Source organism: Octopus bimaculoides, chromosome 1 (assembly GCF_046866305.1).
Source record: "Octopus bimaculoides isolate indiv1 chromosome 1, ASM4686630v1, whole genome shotgun sequence".
NCBI lineage: Eukaryota > Metazoa > Mollusca > Cephalopoda > Octopoda > Octopodidae > Octopus > Octopus bimaculoides.
Window position 1 is genome coordinate 53,218,983 of NC_142928.1, and position 22,601 is coordinate 53,241,583.

Here is a 22,601-nt window from a genome sequence, read left to right on the forward strand (position 1 = left end):
CGCATCATCAAAATCTCAAAGTTACAAGGTAACACATGATTAATTTCAAATTATGTGGATGAATAAATATTACATTTGACAGAAAAATTTGAGTGCTAAAGAGTTAACAGTCCATTTCTAATTGGCATGCTGCAAATTTGGCAGGATAATGACTCTGCAGAACTACAGTTTGGTTTGGAGTGTGTATCCTTCTTCCAGATATTCTTCTAAAGTCTACTGAATTTAAATCCTGCTATTGACTTTATTGGAAATCTTGCTATTGACATTATTGTAGATGTAGATGATTTTTGAGATAATACTGCTGAGGTATGTGAGCCTGTCAGTGGCTTCTAGAGTCTGATCTTTGATTTTGATAGCAGTCTCCATGTACATTTTGTGATAGGATGGTTGGTACATGACTTCTTTGTTCTAATGGTGAGGCTGAAGTTATTGTAAGTGAATGAGAACCTACTCATGCACTATTGCATTCTAAACTCAAAGCATCAATAACAATTTCAAGGATTGAATGATTTCTTCTCATAAATAAAATATCAATTATAGTAGTATAGTATCATTGAGGACTCTGTCATGAGATTTAGTTGGGTTCCTGGCAGTAACTATTGTCAATTGTTAGTAGTCTATCTTTTATCTTCAGCTGTATGCAGGCTTTGTAGAGTAAAATAAGGTATTTTATGCCAGAATATGAAGAAATTGAAAGTGAAAAGCATCAATCCTCGCAAACAAACCATTATAAAATATAGATTTTAAGGAAGAAAAAAGAAACAAATTGCTTGTAACAAAATTAAGCAATTTAATATCATTTTCAGTATTCTTCCTGTCTATATTTATTTACTTATGAAATGTTTTACAGTTGCCAAGTCATTTGAAATTAATAAAATTGACTGAAAATTTCCAGAAATACATTTAATTTATAATGTAATAAAAGTGGATTGTATGTTTAATTATGTACTAATCCCCATATCATTTCAGACAAGAAAACATCCTAAATTTGTTGTTAAAGAAATGGAAAGTATGTACATAGATGAATTAAAATCAGCCATAAATCTCTTGATGGCAAACTTGGAGAGCTTACCAGTATCAAAAGGTAGTAATGAAACGAAATATTCACTCAAAAAATTTCAAAAATATAACAGGTAAGACGGCTACATATATCATCATATTTGTCAATGTCATAACCACCTTATTTATCTATTTATATATGTTAAGTCTGCAGTTAATATTTCACTTAATTTATCTGTTTACTTCATATTTTAAAGGGTTCTTTGAACATCGCAACCCAACTACTATATTGCAGCATTTGGCAGTATTTGATAAATGTCAATTAAAAATATAGTTTTCAGTATGCATTTGGTTGCAATATGATAAATGTTGCTCATTATTTATTCTTGGAGAATTTCTAATGTAGGATTTTTTTTTTTTTTTTTCTGTTTTTGTATTTAGGTTAGAAAACAAATTGAGTACACATAATTGTAAAAAAAAATCATACAATTGTTGATATGCATATGGTTAGTGTTTGTTAAAGGTAAAGCTGTTATAAAAGTAATGCTTTCATTTATCTTGGCTTCACAGTGACAAATGATGCTAAGCTTGGTATAGAGATTGCAAAGCGTGTAGAAAAAGCAAGCACACCTTTTAGTAAAGTCTGATAGGCTATGGAATACCCATGGTGTTTCAATTAAAACAAAAGCTTGAATTATAAACAGTTGTCCTCACCACTCTGTAATACAAAGCTGAGTTTTGGACATCTTATAGTAAACATATCAATTAACTGAATAACTTTTGCATAATGTCCCTGAAATGAATATTCAAGACCAAATGGGAAAACAAAGTGAAAAATAGTGATATTCTGTCAATGGTATTGAAACCTTCCAAATCAGGGCTTAATTGAGGTGATGTGACCTTATTTTACAAATGAGTGATGATAAGATTCCAAAGCAAGTATTTTGAGGGCAGCTTGATATTACTCAGCAGTGAGTTGTTTGGCCACCACTATGATATAAAGACAAATCAAGAGATAACCTAAAATACTTGAACATGAACGTACATTATTGGGAAGATGTTGCAATCAGTCAGAGGGACAGGAGTAGCCAATGTTATATAAAACTTGCTAACTTTGAGGCACAAAGAGTTCTTTGTCATAACATGCTGCTTGAAAATAGAAAACAGAATCACCAAAATGCTTATATTTTGCAAATTATCATTGCCCTAATTCTGATTTTGCAGCCAGGTCGAATGCTGGCTTAAGTAACCATCTATAAGTCTATGCTGCTTAAAATAACATAAATTTGACATTTACCATCTGAGTCATCTTTGCAATGCATTTGCAGGTCTAAAGATACACATGTCATAAAGTTGAATAGATAAATTTTTGCATAACTATGTTGTAAATAATAAATGAAAAATAAATTACATTATGTTTTAATGAATGTTCTTTTTCCTTCTGCTTTGACACTTCCTCTTAGTTCAGTAATTCCTTTTTTATCTTCCAACTCCTCTCCCACCTCATCTTTTTTCTGCTATCTTTATTTTTTTCCTGGCTACTCCCTGTTCTAAGTTGAGAAAGCTTTTTCCTGTCCTGCAAGTTTTTGGGTGACCTCACTAGTGCTGGTAGCATAAAAAATGTACCCAATACACACTGTTGAGTTGGTTTTAGGAAGGATATCCAGCTATAGAAACCATACCAAAGCTGACATTAGAGCTTTGGCACAGCCCTGTGGCTCTCCAGATCCTGTGAAGCCATCTAACTTATATTAACATGAAGAATGAACATTAAATGATGATAATGAAATGTGTGTGTGCACGCATGCACACACATGCAATAGAAGCAGTATTAAGTTAAAACAACCATGTATGAAGCATACTTAATGTAAATATATCATTGTAAGGTGAGTTACTGCACTGTTTGTCCAGAGATAACACCCTGTGTTGATGTGCTGTGTTTAAAAATATAATATATGTATTGCAGTGAGGTAAAAATCATCCCACCAGCAGCTAGTGAGAACACCAATTGCATTTTGGCCCTACTGGGGCATATCTGTGGTATGTACTCTCTGCCAGAAATATGCTTAGACAAGATTTGTTGCCTCTTATATATAGGAAACAATGAATAAAACATTCAATGATTTTGTGAGTAGCCACCTAGTTGAATTCAAATTTGTTATATACAATAGAAGCTGTTAAATTAAGGAGTATTTTGCTTGAACTAGATCACATATAAATATTAATAACTTATGAAGATAATGATATGAAATTTTATTATTCTATATTTTTTTGATGTATGTTATTATTTTTATTGTTGTCGCTGTTGTTTTGCAATCCTAATGCTTAGTTAGTTAATTTGCATCTTCCTGAAAATTTATATCTGTGTTGTAGAATTTAATTCCATGTGAGATTTTATGCATAATTGAGAAATTATTGTTATAACTTGGGTGATAATAACACTGATTGTTTTTGTTTATTTAAGGACTCACCACTCCTCAATTTCCAAGTTAGATGTATCTGAAGACAATGAGCCTGGCCTTTCAAAACTTGATGTTGTTCTTACTTTTACTCTTGAGGTTTGTTGTTCACTTTTTTTTCAATATTTTTGCTTGTTACCTCGGTAAAGAAAAGTACTTGTAATTTGTTATATATTATTTTATAAGTGGAATGTTTGAATATTTTATTATGTGGGAAGCATAATTGAATATTTTATTATGTGGTTACATGACTTTCTTTCAGAAAGTCATGTAACCACAATCCAAGTTTTCTAGCTATGACAAGATCATGCAGTTTGTGGTATATCATACCATGATCCAGTTTATCAACAGGTTTTGCAAAGTCAAGGTCTATTACATCCATATTTGAGTTGTTGAGTAACTGTCTCAACATCCAATCATAGTGCTGTAGGAACTGGGTCAGGCAGCTCCTACCTGGTCAAAAACCATGCTGGGTATCACTCAGCAAGTTGTTTTCTTCAAGGAATGCGATTAGTTTCCCTCTGACTTTGCTGGATTAGTTTCCATGACTTTGCTGATGTGTGAAGTCAGAGAGGTAATCCTATAATTTTTGGCTTCTGCTCTGCTTCCCCTTATATGGATTGGGCATATTGTTCCCTCCTTCAGTTTTCTTGGCAGCTTGCTATTTGCAAGAAAACTCTGGAAGAGAATCTGTAGTGGTTTCGCCAGGGTATGTTTCCACAATTTGAGGAGGATTGCTGGGAAACCATCAGGGCCAGCAGTTGAGTTTGCATCCACCTCATCTATGGCTAGTATTATATCTTCTTCACCAATGTTGATATAACTGGTTATAGGTAAGGCAGCAAAGAAATCCACTGGTTCATTCACTTGTTTGTGTTCCAACACGGTGGTAAAGACACTTTTGAACCGATCCTGGTTGGGTTATCTGTGAGGGAGCCATCCTTCTGGAAGAGAGGTCCTATTTTGCAGCGTACTGAGGCTGTTTCTTTGGCATAATGAAAGAAGGCCTTTGGGTTTGACTTGATGTTTTTTATAATCCAGGCTTCTTTGTCTGCTCTCTCCTTCATAAAGGATTGTTGCAGGCTTTTTTTCAGTCTCCATCTGAGCTGTTTTTAGGCCGGGATGTTGGTTGAAGCGATTTGTAATCTTCATTCATTGTCTCATGAGAATCTTCCTTTCCCTTGAAATTTTGTTCCTTTTTTTGTTGGCCTTGTGCTCTGGCATATGGTTTGCATAACAAACACAATATATTCTAGTTTCATGCCAATATCTGCTGTGGAGAGACATTTCGGCCAGCCCTATCTGAGGATCTCTTTTTGGATTGATTTCCAGTCTGCTTTGTGGAAGTTCAGAATGGAAAGGTTTTGGGTGCTTCTTTTAGGCTGTATGTCTCTGGCTACTTTTGGTCCATACATAGACAGCTCTATTATGTTGTGATCTGAAACTAATGTCCATATTGTTTGTGAAGCAGAGATCCAGTATGTTATTTGCACAATTTGCTTCATGAAAAGGGCAATATCTGTATAAAAAAACAATAGTTAAGTTAGTATTAACATATGTAAGATAAGGAATATAAAAAATCCAATTAGAAATGAAGCAGTGAGAAAAGAATTCTTAACTCAATAACTAATTACTATTTTAATAATTATACCGTGCACAAGAGATAATTCTAAGTATGTTTTGGTCTAATAATAGCAGTCATTGCACTAATGTTATATTTTCCTGACTGTGTAAAGCATTTATTAGATTTCTTGTGCTCACTGTATTAAATGTGTTAAAGTTAAGTGAATATCTTTCATGTAAAATGCAGTAAAAAGTCACCTTGAAATAATCAAACAGTAAAAAAAAAAATAATGTTAGTGATTAGTAATATTTCAGTTATTTCACTAAGTATGGGAGGCATTACAGACATGCTTTGGTTTTAATATGATCTATCCAGTAAAACATAGATTAACTAAAGTAATATTGAAAAAATTACTAAGTATGAGATTGTTCAGTTGGTTGGTATAAACAAGAAAATTGAATTGTTTTGAGGATAATTTACTCAGAATTGCTATCCTCATATATAGAATTATAAAATGTTACAAACTGGAATTATATTATCCAAGTTACAAAGTGTGTGGTTTTGTAAAAATTATTTAAATTTACAAGTTGGACATTGTGTTAAATTACAAAGTGTCTTCCCCTAAAATTGTATTAGTCGTATTGTAAGTAATTAGAGTATTTGCCTCAAGCTCATAAGGTTGTGAGATTGATTCCCAGTGGTGTAATGTGTCCCCAAGGACACTTTATTTCACATTATTCCAGTCCACTCAACTGGCAAAAATAAGTCGTACCGATAATTAAAGGGCCAGCCTTGTCACATTTTGTGTCACACGGAATTTCTCTGAGAACTACATTCAGGTTACATATGTCTGTTGAGTGCTCAACCACTTGCACGTTAATTTCATGAGCAAGCCATTCCATTGATTGGATTAAGTGGAACCCTCATCATCATAATCAACAGAGTGTCAGTTATTAGTTGTATTTTAATTATAGTTAGAGATAATGTTTGTAGAAGGTGTGAAATTATTGAAAATTGAATTTATATTGTGCTTTGAGTGAAAAAATGTCAGTTGTAATATGCAGAAATAGGTCAAGTTGTTTTTAAAATAAATTTCTCTAAAAGTACTATATTTATAAATATTTGGTGCCAAATGCATTCTTTCAAGGCATAATAAAAATGAGCTGGTTGGTTTATGAGCACTATAAAACTGAATGTTTCATTTGCTTACAGTGCCAAGTTACTTTAAACTGATACTCTTATCAAAAGTGAAAGATAACTCTCACCTGGTTAGAAAGCTAATATTAGCTCTATTACATCTTTACTATATTAAACGCTTCACCAAGATAATATATAAAGTCAGTGATCAAATTAAATTTATTCTTTTTTTTTTTCCAATGGCCCAAGCAAGTGTCTGCAGGTGTGTGGGTTTTACTCATAAGAAATGAATGATTGGTTGTTTAAATGACCTATTTCCTATACACACGACAATTATTTCTTCTAAGTAGGAAAATATATGACTAGTATTTATTTCACTTAGTCTACTGACGCAATAGTCAGGATTTAAACCCAAAAACATGAAGTATCAAACAAGATAATGTAAAGTTAGTCAACATTTCTGCCATATATATTATCCCGAACACTTACTACAATAAATACTATTCTTACCAGCCTATTGTATTCAGTTTTCTTAGCAGTTAAATATGTTCCATTGTTTAATGAAATGATTAAATTATTTCAAACTTACTCTCAAAAAAGGTCTGTTAAACCAGCTTTCTAAACCTATAAAATAAATTTAGTTACATAAATTTCAACAAAGGTGGTTGCCCAGTTATATTTTGTTCTAATAATCAAAATACTTAGTTATAATAAAAAACAGTTGATTAGATTATAATTTAACATAATTGTTCCTAAATTGAATTCTATAAAGTATTCATGTTTATTGTCATAATGTAATTATAATAATTATGTTTTCTAGGTTCATGTAATTGAAGTTAAAAATCTCCGCTCTTTAGCTCCGAATAAAATTGTTTATTGTACGATGGAAGTTGAGGGTGGAGAAAAACTGCAAACTGACCAAGCTGAGGCCTCCAAACCTTGGTAAAGATACTTTTGAAATTCATAACTATTTTTTGTTTTCTACAATTAATTCTAAATAATACCACTAAATAATATTTTTTACTAGACATAAAACATTTATTTGAAATGGGAAGTATGTTGTTGATTAACTTCACTCCTGTATTATTGATGTTCTGATCTTGATTCCAAAAGGATGATAGGCAAAAATCACTCCATGGATTCATCATCATCATCGTTTAATGTCCGCTTTCCATGCTAGCATGGGTTGGACGATTTGACTGAGGACTGGTGAACCAGATGGCTACACCAGGCTCCAATCTGATTTGGCAGAGTTTCTACAGCTGGATGCCCTTCCTAACGCCAACCACTCCGAGAGTGTAGTAGGTGCTTTTTACGTGCCACCGGCACGAAGGCCAGTCAGGAGGTACTGGCAATCGCCACGCTCGAAATGGTGTATTTTACGTGCCAATTGCACAGGAGCCAGTCCAGTGGTACTGGCAACGAACTCGCTTGAATGTCTTTTCACGTGCCCAAGTGCTAGGAAGGCGATGTTGGTAATGATCACGCTCAAATGGTGCTATTTATGTGCCACCAGCACGGAAGCCAGACAGCTGGTGCTCTGGCAACGATCATGCTCGGATGGTTCTCTTAGTGATTTACTGGTACGGTGCCATTACGATTTCGCTTTCGCTTGCTCCAACAGGTCTTCGCAAGCCAAGTTTAGTGTTCAATGAAGAGATGTTGGCATGGGTGCCAGTCTACAAATTTAGTTCGATTACGATTGCCTGAACAGGTCTTTGCAAAGGATTGTTTAAACATTCAAGGGATAGGCTGAAGTGTTTAAGCAACCAGTGCACTCCTAGAGATTACTTATAATCTCCACATAATTAATTAAATCAATGGCTAACTAGCGCAATTGACCTACTTCTTCCTGTGTTTGTTTCTCCATTCTCTACATGATTATACATATATATATATTTATATATATGTATATACATATATATATATTTATATATGTGTATATACATATATATTTATATATTGTGTATGTGTATTTATATTATTCATACATGTATTTTCACTGAATAAAGAATGATTTAGTAACTTTATTGTCTTCCTGCTGCAATGGAGACCTCTATCACCCTATGACACCTATTTATGTCTGGAAGCATAGAGATATTTTTACCTAAGTGTCTTGGACATGACATAGTACACCATGAGTAAGAGAATGTAAACTGCTGACTTATCAACTTGGTTATCTGATATATTTGCAATACTGGTGGCTGCTGTTATGTACTGTGTGCATGTATGTATTTATTAGAAGAAAGCAGGTCATGTAGATTTAAATTTTGCTGCATACAGTGAATCCTAAAAACTTTATCATTTCTACTTCTAAAAACCTGCAGATATGTATATGTGCTCTAGCTAACTGGTAAATTTCCTTTTCTTTTTCTATTAGCTGGGATACTCAAGGTGATTTTACAACCCCACACCCCTTACCAGTTGTTAAAGTTAAATTGTATACAGAAAGCTCTAAAGTACTAAGTTTAGAAGATCGCGAATTGGGAAAAGTAAGTATTTCTCATACTTTCTAATTTCAATTTTATATATTTTGCTTGTGTATTGTTATTGCAAAACAATAACCCAAATATTTAATTAATATTTAATTCATTATTATATGAATTTTGTTGCCAAGTACTCTTATGTTGAAATAAATGAAATTTTAAAAAAAGAATTTTAATTAGTAAAGTGAATTGCTCTGACATAAAAGAAATGTGTAAGTCAGTTATAAAAAAAAGAAAAAATATTGAAAGAAGAAAATAAATTTTAATTCAAATGTAACACATTTTAAATATCAAAATATGTTTATGTATGTAAGTATGTATGCATGCATGTATATATATATATATATATATATATATATATATATATATATATATATATATATATATATATATATATAAAACAATAAGTAAGAGGGATTAATGAATCCAAGTAGATGTCTAGAAAGCATTCAGTAGTTAAGCAACCTTGCTTTACTACATCAAACAATCTGATACCAATGAATTCAAACAGAATTATCATCTAAGGTAATTCCTTGGATATGACAAGTAAATAAAATATATGATGATGATGATAACATGAACAAGGAGATATCACATCTTTATTTGATGATTACACCACACAGGACTGGCAATCATTTCTGTTGTGCCAGCATATTTAGATATAGAAAAAGTGATACAAAATACTGGTCAAACCAGTATATCTGAAAATTTATGTTAACACAATGTTACCAAGGTAACCTGAAGGTAGCAGTGGCATGCAACTCAAGTCAAAAGACAAACCCTTAGCTTCAGTTTTAATCAAAGGTTAATTATGTATGTATATGGTAGGAGGAGTGCAGCATGCCAGAGAATAAGCCCAACATTTCCTCTGCATGTCGTAATAGACGACTAAAAGAAGTTGAGGTAGGACTTGCACACCATCCTCTTAAAACCTTCACCAGTAATGACTACTCAATCAAACTCATGAAGTTCTCTCCTCCAGGGAAATACCTTGACTGCTGATAAAACAAGTCATATGAAACAGTTTGAGAAAAGTCACCAGGATCTCCATCCTTTAAATGGAGAAAACACTGAAGAAAAGGTTGGGTTGAAGGGTTGTTGCCTGTGTTGTGCAAATGTGTCATTCATTCAGAGTTGAAAACCTCAGTTAACTGATGGAGGCCTGTTTAGGTGAGGGCTTGGAATGTTCTCTCTTTGAGGGATGGCTCCCATCTGCCCTTGATGTTTTTGGAACTCAGCCATTTACAAGTCACTGTGGCAGCCCTATTGGAGGTGTATTGGCCAGGCAGGGGCAAAATCTCAACCGGTGGATACACCTATTACTGGTTTGAATGCTCTGATGGCTGACATGTTGGATGTAACACCTGTTAATAAGTGTATTTATGCCGCCTTTCCTTAGTTGCAGTGTATGATCCAACTACTGGACCAATCTATTCTGAATACCACAATGGCTTCAGTGCTGGTGACTGACTTGCCAGTCAGCTATGATCTGCCATCCATTGACAAGGTTTGAATATGGTAAATCAGCTAAAAAGTAGGAAGGCAGCTGGTGTTTGCAGCATCTATGTGGAGATGATCAAGAATTATCGTTCTTGTTTGTAGCAGATCATCTACTTGTTTTGAAGCAGTAGCATTGTACCACCTGACTTAAGAAGGGCATAATTATCCCTCTCGGAAAAGTAAAAACTCAATAGAATAAGAAAAGACACTATATTCATCCTAATCTAAACCACTGGAAACAGCAAAAATGAAAAAGATAAATCAAAAGTTGAGGCAATGAAATTTGAAGTCCGAACTTTAAACCATTGTGTGATTATACTTTTTTGACAGTATTTGTTGAAGTCATGCTAGGATTAACCAAGGATATTGGTTTTGGCTAAAGCTGGACTCACAGCAGAAAAAGAAAAAAACAAAAAACAAATGATGCTATTAAATAATCATCAGAAAAACAAGTGATGTTTGAAGGAAGTCAGCCAACTGGAACATTATACTGCTGTCAGACAAAAATAAATTGGCAGGATATGTGATAAACAAATAGCATTTACAGATAATTAACCAGTCAGAGTACTGGACTACTTTTGGGTGGAATTAAGAAACTAGAACATGATAAATAAATGAAATACTCAGGCAATCAGCCAATCAGAATGCTAGACCACATGCAGACAAAAACAAGTGTAGTATTTGAATAAAAAGCCAATCAGGACTTGAACTGGCATCTTAAAACCTACATTTATATTTACACACACACACACACACACACACACACACACACACACACACACACACACACACATATATATATATATATATATATATATCATCATCATCATCGTTGAACATCCGCTTTCCATGCTAGCATGGGTTGGACGATTTGACTGAGGACTGGTGAACCAGGTGGTTACACCAGGCTCCAATCTGATTTGGCAGAGTTTCTACAGCTGGATGCCCTTCCTAACGCCAACCACTCAGAGAGTGTAGTGGGTACTTTTATGTGTCACCGGCACAAAGGCCAGTCAGGAGGTACTGGCAACGTCCATGCTCAAAATGGTGTCTTTTACGTGCCACCTACACGGGAGCCAGTCCAGCGGCACTGGCAACGATCTCGCTCGAATGTCCTTACACGTGCCACCGGCACAAGTGCCAGAGCACCGGTGCCATCATGATTTCGCTTGCCTCAAAAGGTCTTCGCAAGCCGAGTTTCTGTTTCCAATATATTTGCCAGTGCCCCTGGACTGGCTCTTGTGCGGGTGGCACATAAGATGCACCATTTTGAGCGTGGCCGTTGCCAGTACCGCCTGACTGGCCTCCGTAGGATTTTCGAGCGAGATCGTTGCCAGTGCCCCTGGACTGGCTTGTGCGGGTGGCACATAAAAGACACCATTTCGAGCGTGGCCATTGCCAGTATCGCCTGACTGGCCTTTGTGCAGGTGACACGTAAAAGCACCTACTACACTCTCTGAGTGGTTGGCGTTAGGAAGGGCATCCAGCTGTAGAAACTCTGCCAAATTTAGATTGGAGCCTGGTGTTGCCATCCGGTTTCACCAGTCCTCAGTCAAGTCGTCCAACCCATGCTAGCATGGAAAGCGGACGTTAAACGATGATGATGATGATGATGATGATGATGATATATATATATAGTTCAAAGATGGGAATCTGATATTCTCCATACAGAATACACTTAATAGTGCTCATGAGGTTTACACTTGAGCAGGCAGAGGAATAAAATGTAAGGACAAGCAAGTTAGGCAGGTCGATATACAAAGAATACTAAATACATTAAATGCAAAAGGTCTGGCTTAGATTAAAAATGATATCAAGAATTAAAGGGGTTGAAGTAGAGTTTTACAAATCCAACTGCTGTTTCTGGGGGCTCAGTGGTCCAAAATAATGGTTGTAAATTGATTCATTCGTCAGATGAAATGAGCCTTCGTCTTCAGGGAAGAAATCTTACATTTGAGATGTTGACAGAAAGGAGATTAAAGATGGAAAAATTTTTTAGTATTCTTATTAATCCCTAATGCTTGAAATTTATTTTCTTGCTATTCTCTATTTGAATACCTTGCTTATTCCCCACTCTAATGCACTTGGCTCTCCACAAAATCCTTGTATCTTTAATCTCCTTTCTATCAACACCTCCCCTGAAGACGGAGGTTGTTCCATCTGAAGATGGAATCAATTTATAATCATTATTTTGGACCATTGAGCCTCAAGAGACAGCTGTTGGATTTGTAATACTCTTCTCCAACCCCTTTAATTCTTGATATCATTTCTATTCTTTGTAGGTCGAATCTTTTGCATGGAAACATATATACATTTTTTGTATTTAATTTATTTAATATTCTTTGTATTTCGACCTGTTTAGGAATTGATATTTGGTGCATGAGAGAGTTTCATGCAGCTAACCTCATCTACACTCTGGCTGCAAAGATTGTAATTTTACCAAGTAGTTCGGTGTGTTAAAAAAACCATTATCGGTAATATTATATAGACATACACCGAAATACTTGGTAAAATTACTAATTATTTATTAATTATTAATTTTTGCCCTATATATGTAAGAATTTATTTACTCCCTGATAGTAAACTGCAGTTTCTGTAGGATTACTCATAGCGTATGTGGGTAATTGAGGAATGATACGATTTTCTTACTCGTCTATATGAATGCGGAAATGCTGTTCCTAGATCATCGTTTGATGTCGCCTGATCAAATAAATTATTCTTTTATTAGCATTCACTGATTTATAATTTTGAAATACTATACTGATGAAGGAAGTAAGTTCGGGTAATATAATTTACACCTCTTTAATCCTGAAATGCATATACAGTCAATCAAAGCCAGGTGGATTCGTTATATTTTCTTTTTTGCCTGTGTTAAGTCGCGAGTATTGCTGTCTGGGAGTTATATTTTGGTAAAGAAATAGTAGTTTTGACTGTTATTTCTAATTTTTGGTGTGTGGTGAAGCCATTCTTGCTGAACCCTAATTTTGATTATGTCTATATAAGTTTACCGATAATGGTTTTTTTAACACACCGAACTTCTTGGTAATATTACTAGTTATTAATTAATTATTAATTTTTACCCTATATCTGTATATATTTGTATATATATACATATAAATATATTTTTTTTATATATGTGTGTGTGTGTGTGTGTATCATCATTACTTTTTAACATCTATTTTCCATGTGGGTTGATATATATTTCTTTTTTTCCTTGTTTTGTAGGTTGTGATTCGGCCCACTGCAAGCAGTAGCCGGCAACCAGAATGGTTTCAAATGCAAACCATTAAAAAAAATTGCCCCGATGATTTACGTATTAAAATAGCTGTTCGAATGGATAAGCCACAAAATATGAAACATTGCGGGTAATTGCTTTACATTGAAAATTTCTAAATATGTATTATTTCTCATTAATCATTGTATTCATTATTATTTTTATGTCCTTATTTCTTTTAGTGACAAATTATTTGCTTTTGTTTCATTAAAATTTTGATTTTATTACAGCCAATGTTGATTACATTTTAATGTAAATACTTATTATGAACCAATAACTAACATCTGAAATAAAAATTTTCTGAAACATTCTATGATTGCATACAATAATTTGCGATTGAAGAAACACTAAGCCCACTAATTAGAATTGAAGTACATGTCTTTCACTTACAAACACACTTGTATATTATACATATTTTTTCTTATTTTATCAGCCTTTAAATAAGCTGATAATGTTTAATGCACTTCCAATATATGGTGTTTGAAGCACTATATGTAGGCCCACAAGCATGTTTTTTTAAAATATTTTTTTTATATGTGTATGTGTGTTGCTTAACATAAATCCAGTGTATGGTTTTCAAAACCATTATATTATGCAAATGTGTCTATATATGTTTCTGTTCTTAGAGTTATCATATTTGCTGGCACATAAGATGTACCGTTATTTTACAAGTTTATTTTGTGGGAAAAATATTTAATGTTTCATCATACACTTATTGAAAGATATTTTGAAGTGATCTTGTAGGGGAAGATATATGATTCTGTGCATGTTAACACGATGCTGTCACAGTATACTGGAATACAGTATGAAAGTATAAATTTATAAATAAACTACTGGATGTACTGTTTGATCTTTCTGATCAGTGGTAGAGTTGTTTATATTTTAGTTGAGAGAGTTGCTATTCAGATAGTAAAACGTGTATTTTTGGCTATGGTGTTTTGTGTAACTGCAATCAGCTATCAGTGTGGTGCATAACTACTATAGTTTTGTTGACATCCACTTTCTGCAAATAGCTGACAGGCAGATGAAAGTTTAAAATTCTTTTCATCTTTCTAGGAGAATTTTCATTTAGATAATAAAAACTGTTTCTTAAACATTACATTGTCATTAAATGATATATGACACATATCGAGTGTAGGCTATGCATGCTGAAGAAGGAGGAATAATGAGACGATGTGACCTCTCCCCCATAAGTGCTGATGAACCATAAGTAATTATTATTTGGAACATTTTGTGGTAATTTTTACACATTTTGAAACAATGAATTAAAGGAAAGAAAACAAAAATCTCTTTATTGCAATTTAAAACAATTGCCAACTAGTATTTCCCACCTGTGAACAATTTCAACAGTTTTAGCATGAATATATAGATTAAAGATGTTTATTTTACTGTCATATAAGCTGTGAATCATTCACATATGACCATCTCATGCTGAATAATGCATCACGTTTATTTACATTTTATGCGAACAATTGCAGAATTACAAGTGTTTTGTGTAACATTTGTTTTATTTTTTAGCTTTTTAGATGGTCATTGAGACTGTAATAGGAGTAACAGAATGGGGCTAATACAGTTAATTTCCTGTGCTGTTTGTTATACTTTTTGTCCCAATGATGTTTTAATCTATTTTCTAGCTTTATATAAATATTTTAACCCAGTCCTAAAGTAGCCTTCATAAATTGACCATGCAGGATGCAAAATAAAACATCAAAGACTGAATGGGGATTATTGAATCATTAGTTAAAAGATGTAAATGCTGGCCAGAGTACAAGATAGTAGGGAGACATCTGACCCTTTTGAAGTCACAAATGGAGTGAAACAGGGGTGTGTTTTAGCTCCTACCCTGTTCTGTCTCATGTTCTCTGCAATGCTGACAGACGCTTTCGGAGACGCTGATGTGGGTATTGGAATCAGGTACAGATTTGATGGATCAGTTTTCAACCTCAGGAGGCTACGAGCAAAATCCAAAGTTACAACAGACACTATCAATGACTTCCTGTTTGCTGATGACTGTGCCCTAAACACTGCCTCTGAGGCGGACATGCAACGCAGTACAGACATATTCTCGGAAGCTTGTAACAACTTTGGTCTCACAATCAGTACCAAGAAGACCGAGGTGATGCACCAACCCGCTCCAGGAAAACTACATGTAGAACCCAACATTTCCATCAACGGGCAAAGATTCAATGCGGTTGACAAATTCACCTACCTTGGCAGTACACTTTCCCACAATGTAGTCATTGATGATGAGATCAACACCAGACTCGCCAAAGCAAGTGCTGCCTTCGGCAGACTCCACAAGAATGTATGGGACAGAAGAGGCATCACCTCCATGACAAAGATCAAGGTCTACAAAGCTGTCATACTCACCACCCTACTCTATGGATGTGAGTCGTGGACCGTCTACCAACGCCATGCCAAAAAACTAAATCACTTCCACACCACCAGGCTGAGGAAACTACTTGGCATAAGCTGGCAGGAAAGGATACCAGACACAGAAGTCCTCACACATGCCGGGCTCCCAAGCATCCCTACCATCCTGATGAAAACTCAGCTTTGCTGGGCTGGTCATGTAGCCCGCATGCCAGACTACAGAATACCCAAGAAGCTTCTGTTTGGTGAGCTCCAGCATGGCAAGCACTCCCATGGTGGCCAGAGGAAACGGTTTAAAGACAGTCTAAAGGTATCACTGAAGGCCTTCAACATTGACCCGTCATCATGGGAGCAGACAGCTTTAGATAGGACCAACTGGCGGGCCGCTGTTCACAACGGTGCTAATATGAAAGTGACAGGAAAGCTGCTGCAGAGAAGCGCAGGTAGAACAGAAAGAACAATGCTTTGAAGCCCCCGATACCTGCTACCATTCCCTGTCCCTACTGCAGCAGATCTTTCCAAGCGTGGATTGGGCTTATCAGCCATCTCTGCGCTCACCGATGATGACCTCCTCACCCTCCTCTAGGATGATCAGATGGTCCTCGTCGTTCCGACAGACGAACAACTTTACTTAGTTTTAAATTCAAATCTCACTAGACAAACTTTGCTTTTCACCCTTTAGGTTTGATGAAATTTGATTTAACTCTTTATACACCAATCTGCCTGAGATCGACTCTGGTTCAATGATACAAATTTACTGTTTCTAAATTATAGCCTTCCACCAAAATATCATATTAATTTATGTTCAAAACACTAGATTAATAATGACAAAGTTATTTTACTAAATTCTTCATTATTTTAAAAATCAATTGAAACAGTGTGTATTTCAATAGAAATATGCTTTATATAATATTCTAATTTGTGTAACATTTTAACATTTCTGTGTAAATTGGTGAGTTACCCTTCATAAAGAATCCTATCTCTTTAATTCATTTATGTAATGCAAATATTTCTTTTACAAACAGATTTTGTTTTTCTCTTTTAACTTTGATCTTAAAGATATTGATTTGAAATATACTAAAACTGAAGATTACAATGTATAAATAATATAAGATATGTTTAAATTAGTAACATACTTGAAGTGATGAACAAAATTTGAACATATATATATATATATATATATATATATATATATATATATATATGTATACTAGCAAGATCGTTGCCAGTGCCCCTGGACTGGCTCTTGTGGGGGGGGGGCCGTCGTAGGATTTTTGAGCGAGATCGTTGCCAGTGCCCCTGGACTGGCTCATGTGCGGGTGACACATGAAATGCACCATTTTGGGCGTGGCCATTGCCAGTGCCGCCTGGCTGGCCTTCGTGAGATTTTCGAGCGAGATCGTTGCCAGTGCCCCTGGACTGGCTCATGTGCGGGTGACACATGAAATGCACCATTTTGGGCGTGGCTGTTGCCAGTGCCGCCTGGCTGGCCTTCGTGGGATTTTCAATCGAGATCGTTGCCAGTGCCTCTGGACTGGCTCTTGTGCGGGGCCATTGTAGGATTTTCGAGCGAGATCGTTGCCAGTGCCCCTGGACTGGCTCTTGTGCGGGTGACACATGAAATTTTTTGAGCGAGATCGTTGCCAGTGTCCCTGAACTGGCTCTTGTGCGGAGCCGTCATAGGATTTTCGAGCGAGATCGTTGCCAGTGCCCCTGGGCTGGCTGTTGTGTGGGTTACACGTGAAATTTTTCGAGCGAGATCGTTGCCGGTGCCCCTGAACTGGCTCTTGTGCGGGTGACACATGAAATGCACCATTTTGAGCATGGCCGTTGCCAGTACTACCTGACTGGCCTTCGTGCGGGTGACACGTAAAAGCAGCCACTACACTCTCGGAGTGGTTGGCGTTAGGAAGGTCATCCAGCTGTAGAAACTCTGCCAAATCAGATTGGAGCCTGGTGTAGCCATCTGGTTTCACCAGTCCTCAGTCAAATCGTCCAACCCATGCTAGCATAGAAAGCGGACGTTAAACGATGATGATGATGATGACTACTATTTGGAATTTGTATAAATTAAAATTTCAGATCTAGATATGCTTAATATGAGATTTGTAATTGGAATGCTAAAGAATGGCCAGATATACATTTCATTCACAAAAACCATTGATACACCAATATATTTCATAATTGTATTAATAAATTCTACATTGTTAAATATGAAAAAATACCAAAATATTAGTATTAATACCAGAAGGCAATCTTTGTATCCTACTTAACTTGGATGTGTGTTAGAAAATAGAACACTGCATTATTTACCTTGAGAGGAACTCAAGATGAATATTTATATCAAAGTAAATAATGCAGTATTCTGTGTTCAAACACAACTTCCAAGTTAAGATGGATATAAAGATTATCTTTTGGCATTAATACTGCTTCTGTTGCTATTATTTAGTTTTAATAAGCCTGCTGGCTATTTGCAACATCAGTGTCTCAATAGACACTGAAATTCTATATATTGTTAACAGGAAAATTTGGCTATTATATTGCTATCGGACATCTACCACTGAGGAGCCCAGGCAGGGCAAAATCATGTGATCTGACAATTCTGGTGACCATAGCAGATGGTTCTCATCTATTATCAATATAAATATGAGTGCTTTTATGTACCATGATGAGAGGTCTTCTCAAGGTAAATAATGCAGTATTCTGTGTTCTAACACAACATCTAAGTTACGTTAGATATAAAGATTGCCTTTTAAAATGTTGTTATAAATATACTATACCTTTCAGTTTATTTTTTATAATTGTAGATACCTGTTTGCTTTGGGGAAAAACGTTTGGAAAAAAAGCAAAAAAAGATATTTTGTTTTAGTTCAGGTATATTACTTTTTGTTATTACTTTTAACCACTTTTCAGTTGACCATATTCCTCCCTTATAAATTCATAATCTTGTACCTTTGTAAGAAATTATCTTCATCATTATTTAGTCTAGAGAGAAGTGTGTCAGTATCCATAGCCCTTCCAAGCCTTCACAGACTTGTGAAGTTAATGCAATAGATGTTTTACAGGTTGATGACCAGAGGGAAACATAGATTGGGAGTGAGTTCCAGAAAGTAGCACTTCTAGGCAGGAAGGAAAAATTAGGTAAAGTGTTTTGTATGGAGTTATTGAGTGAAATACAGTAGGGAAATATCAACAAGAATTTTGCTAATAAAAGCCTGATAATATCTGAAATTCATGAGATAAAAATGACTAAATGTTGCAAAAAAATGCTGCATGTGTGTCTCTTATTTATATATTTTATCCCCTTTTAATAAGAGAACCACATCTACTCAGAGATTCAGTGCTAACTGTAATGAAATGATCCCTTTAAAGAAAAATTGCTTTTATTATTTTTGTGCAAGCAGTAAGAATTATGATTCTCAGACAGTATAAAATTATGCTGAGGAGGATAGCAGCAAAAGAATGAGTTATGGTAACCTGTTGTATAAATGAATTGCTTTTTACTAATATCATATATTACCTGTTGCATTTAGCAATTCTGTTAATAAAGGCCCCTTATGTGATATTGCATAAATAATTTTTCTCAGGGTTCATTTGATGTTTTTTTTAGCCCTAAAACATCTCTGATCAAACAGGCCTATGATCAAAGACATTTTAGCTGTGACCTTCCCACCATTTATTGCTATTCTTACAGTTTTAAATAATGTCAGCTGTGATTCAAGGGATTTTTGTCTGCTTTTTTCATGGCACCAGCACTAGTGAAGTCACTATGCAGCTGATAAGAGTAAAACCCCTTTAACTGAGTGTGGATACAATTGTGAAGCAACATTATGCTAGGAGATGAGGATCTAAAGTATGAAAGAGGAGGTCAAAACAAGTTTTTTTTATGTAGAGGAGCTGCATGGCTGCTCTCATTATAACAGAAAAGGTGGAACTAACTGAGGTGAAGATAGAAATAGATAAAAATACTGGTAAGGAAGTGAGTAGAGACAGAGAATAGGAAGCATATATGAATAGAGATTGCAAGGGTTATAAGAAGAGTGAGAGATGATTAAAGTTAGAGAATGGGTGAGCAGATGAATATAATGAAGAATAAGTGTTGAGGAATAAGTAGGGAAGATTAAGTGACAACTGCAGAAATTAGTTTGGGTTGAGGGATGGGTGTAATGACTTGTGGATAAAGAGTTGGAGGTGACTTACGATACATATCTTTTTGGGAGGTAGCGGAGAACAGGGGATGATTGACAGTTTGTAAAAACAGGTGAAATGAAGAGCAGCAGAATCACAATAATGATAGTGTAGATAGGGAAAGGAAGAGAGAGAGAGAGAGGGAGAGGGAGCTGATCTGTGGTTGAGTAGTTTCATGAAGCAGTGTTGGATAAAAATATAATCATGTACAACCATATTTAACACATTTCATGTCATACAATCCAATGATTCAGATCATAAATCATAGTGGAATGTATCTTCGCACATTTTGTCTGTTAAGAAAATTTTTTCTGAGACTGTTTCTGCAACAAATGGTCTTTCCACGTTCAAATGTACACAAATTTGTTAAATATGCTTGTATACACTTATATTTTATTTAGTGCTGCTTAGTATACTTCTAATTATTTAATTCTCACTTGACCAAGCTTTACTGTTTTTATAATTAAGAATTATCATTCTTGTAGAGCTCTAAAAGACAATTCAGTATTCTTAGCTGACAACATTATTCATAGCTAACATATGGTAATATTCATAAGTGTTTAAGTAATGTTACAGATTGTTTCCAGTTAGTTTTGTTGTATACTATTGAACAGGTATGGTTGTGATATATCCACTGAAGAGAAATTTTGTCCTAAACTATACATCTCAGCCATGTTTTCAACTTTAAGCATTTCATTTCAATATTAAATTTTAGTTAATCTCATAACTTTAGTCTAAAGATGATAGTAGGACCTCTACATTTTTGTTGACACCAAAAGTCAGATAAATAGCAATTGCTCTCAAAATAACTCAACCAAATTCCAAAATTAGGCTTTTTACACTCTCTTTAAAGTTATTTCAAGCTTCATTAGTTTTCTTTTTGTTTTTTTTTGTTTTGAACTTCCAAAAAGTTGGACATTCCGTTAATAATTGTTAATTGCATTTTAGGTATCTCAATACACATTTGCCATGTGTAGTTACAGAGAAAAAAAACCTGAACCTACAGAAATGATGCAACTTGATGGATTTACGGTAGACTACACTGAGCCCCATCCTGGTAAATACTACTATAATTTAGAATTAAAATTATCTTGTTTATTTATTTACTTAATATTTTTTGTACCTACTTAAATTGTATGGATCTAACTGGTATCAGAAGTCAGTTTGATTCTGTATTTGCACCTTCTTAGTCTTTCCACTACTTTATATTTTGGTTTTCTTCACTCTAGTTTTCAGCATATAATAATTTATAGAATTTATTCAGTTTTCACTCACCTCTTTTTATTAGGCTATGCCACTGTATACTCTTTTGTGAACTGGGTTGATATCATTTGTTTTTGTCATTTGTCTTAATGTTGTACTTCAAGTAAGTCACTTGTAGCTAATCTTGATTCAAGACACTTCATCTTATATTTTCATTTCATAAACGAGTCAAAATTTTCAAGATGTTCTCTGCTGACTCTACTTATTCATTATACTCTCTAATCGCTATTCTCAACTCTTAAACGATAAAGATATCTCTTGATTCAGGGAATACACCATCAACATCCACACATCATTTGTACAACTAGTTTTGCTAATGAAGTGTTAGCCTAAAGTGCAAGTCCTTCTTCAGACTACTTTGAATCCACAGGGTTTAGAGTAGATACTTTTATACAATTTCTGCTTTCACTACTTACTTAATTTTGAGTCGAATTTAATCTCTTTCTACATACTAAATCAAGGTCGCTATTTAGATTTTGCTTTATTTACTTTTTTTTTAAACTCCAAACACATTTTCCAAGTTTCCAACTTCTTCTGCATTTCCTCTAGGGATTCATTGATGAGAACCAGGTCACTTGTATATAGAAGTTGCCATGGGAATTCTGATGAAAGGGCTTCAATATCTGGAAGAAAAGTTGTGGGCTCAGAACCAAATTTTGGTGAATGTAGAATTCTTCTAAACAAGTTACTAACCCTAGCCTGGCTTTTTGAATTTTAACATATTGATTTTTAGTTCATTTGTCCAAAAATAACTGTACTATAAAAATTGTGCAGTTTTTCTATTGATAGTTTGGTATTTCTCTTGTTGGCTCAATAGCAACATAATGTTTTTAGTTTATTCATCAATTCTATGCTTTTAGCATGCTGTAAATGCTTTAAAATCATCCTTTGTGTGATTAATTCAACTAAATCTATTATCATCCCTTGTGACTAACTAACACTCATAGAAATCTAAATTATTGTTTAAAAAGGTACTGAAAATTGAAGACAATAATTCTGAGAAAAATATTCTAATGATTTTATTACGTATAAGCCAAAAAAAAAAAAACTAATGAAAATGATGGCTAAAATCCTTATTTTCCTAAATTAAATTTCAGTAAATACAAAATTTTTCAAGACAGTGTAAAACGGAAACTCAACGTCGTCGGTAATATTACTTGTAGACTGAAGCAGTCATCATAATTTTAGTTGTTATTGATGTCAGTGAGGCTGCTGTTACAGTCATTATCATCAACATATTCATTATTATTGCTTTCTTTTTCTTTAATTTTTTTCTATTTATCGCCTCTTTTACTACTACTACTACTACTACTACTACTACTAATACTACTACTACTGCTGCTGCTGCTGCTACTACT

General features: G+C 34.6%; 1 protein-coding gene across 27 annotated transcripts in view; it reads left to right on the forward strand.

Annotated features, from left to right (window-relative positions):
* LOC106881656 (calcium-dependent secretion activator 1) overlaps positions 1-22,601 on the forward strand; it is a 240,691-nt gene that overhangs the window by 32,242 nt on the left and 185,848 nt on the right. For all 27 annotated transcript variants that reach the window (XM_089359140.1, XM_089359365.1, XM_089359056.1 and 24 more), the window contains 7 exons: positions 970-1,133; positions 3,464-3,557; positions 6,980-7,101; positions 8,540-8,651; positions 13,371-13,510; positions 18,600-18,666; positions 20,929-21,037. In XM_089359140.1, the coding sequence (XP_089215266.1) occupies positions 970-1,133; positions 3,464-3,557; positions 6,980-7,101; positions 8,540-8,651; positions 13,371-13,510; positions 18,600-18,666; positions 20,929-21,037 (808 nt within the window). The remainder of the gene's footprint in view (positions 1-969; positions 1,134-3,463; positions 3,558-6,979; positions 7,102-8,539; positions 8,652-13,370; positions 13,511-18,599; positions 18,667-20,928; positions 21,038-22,601) is intronic.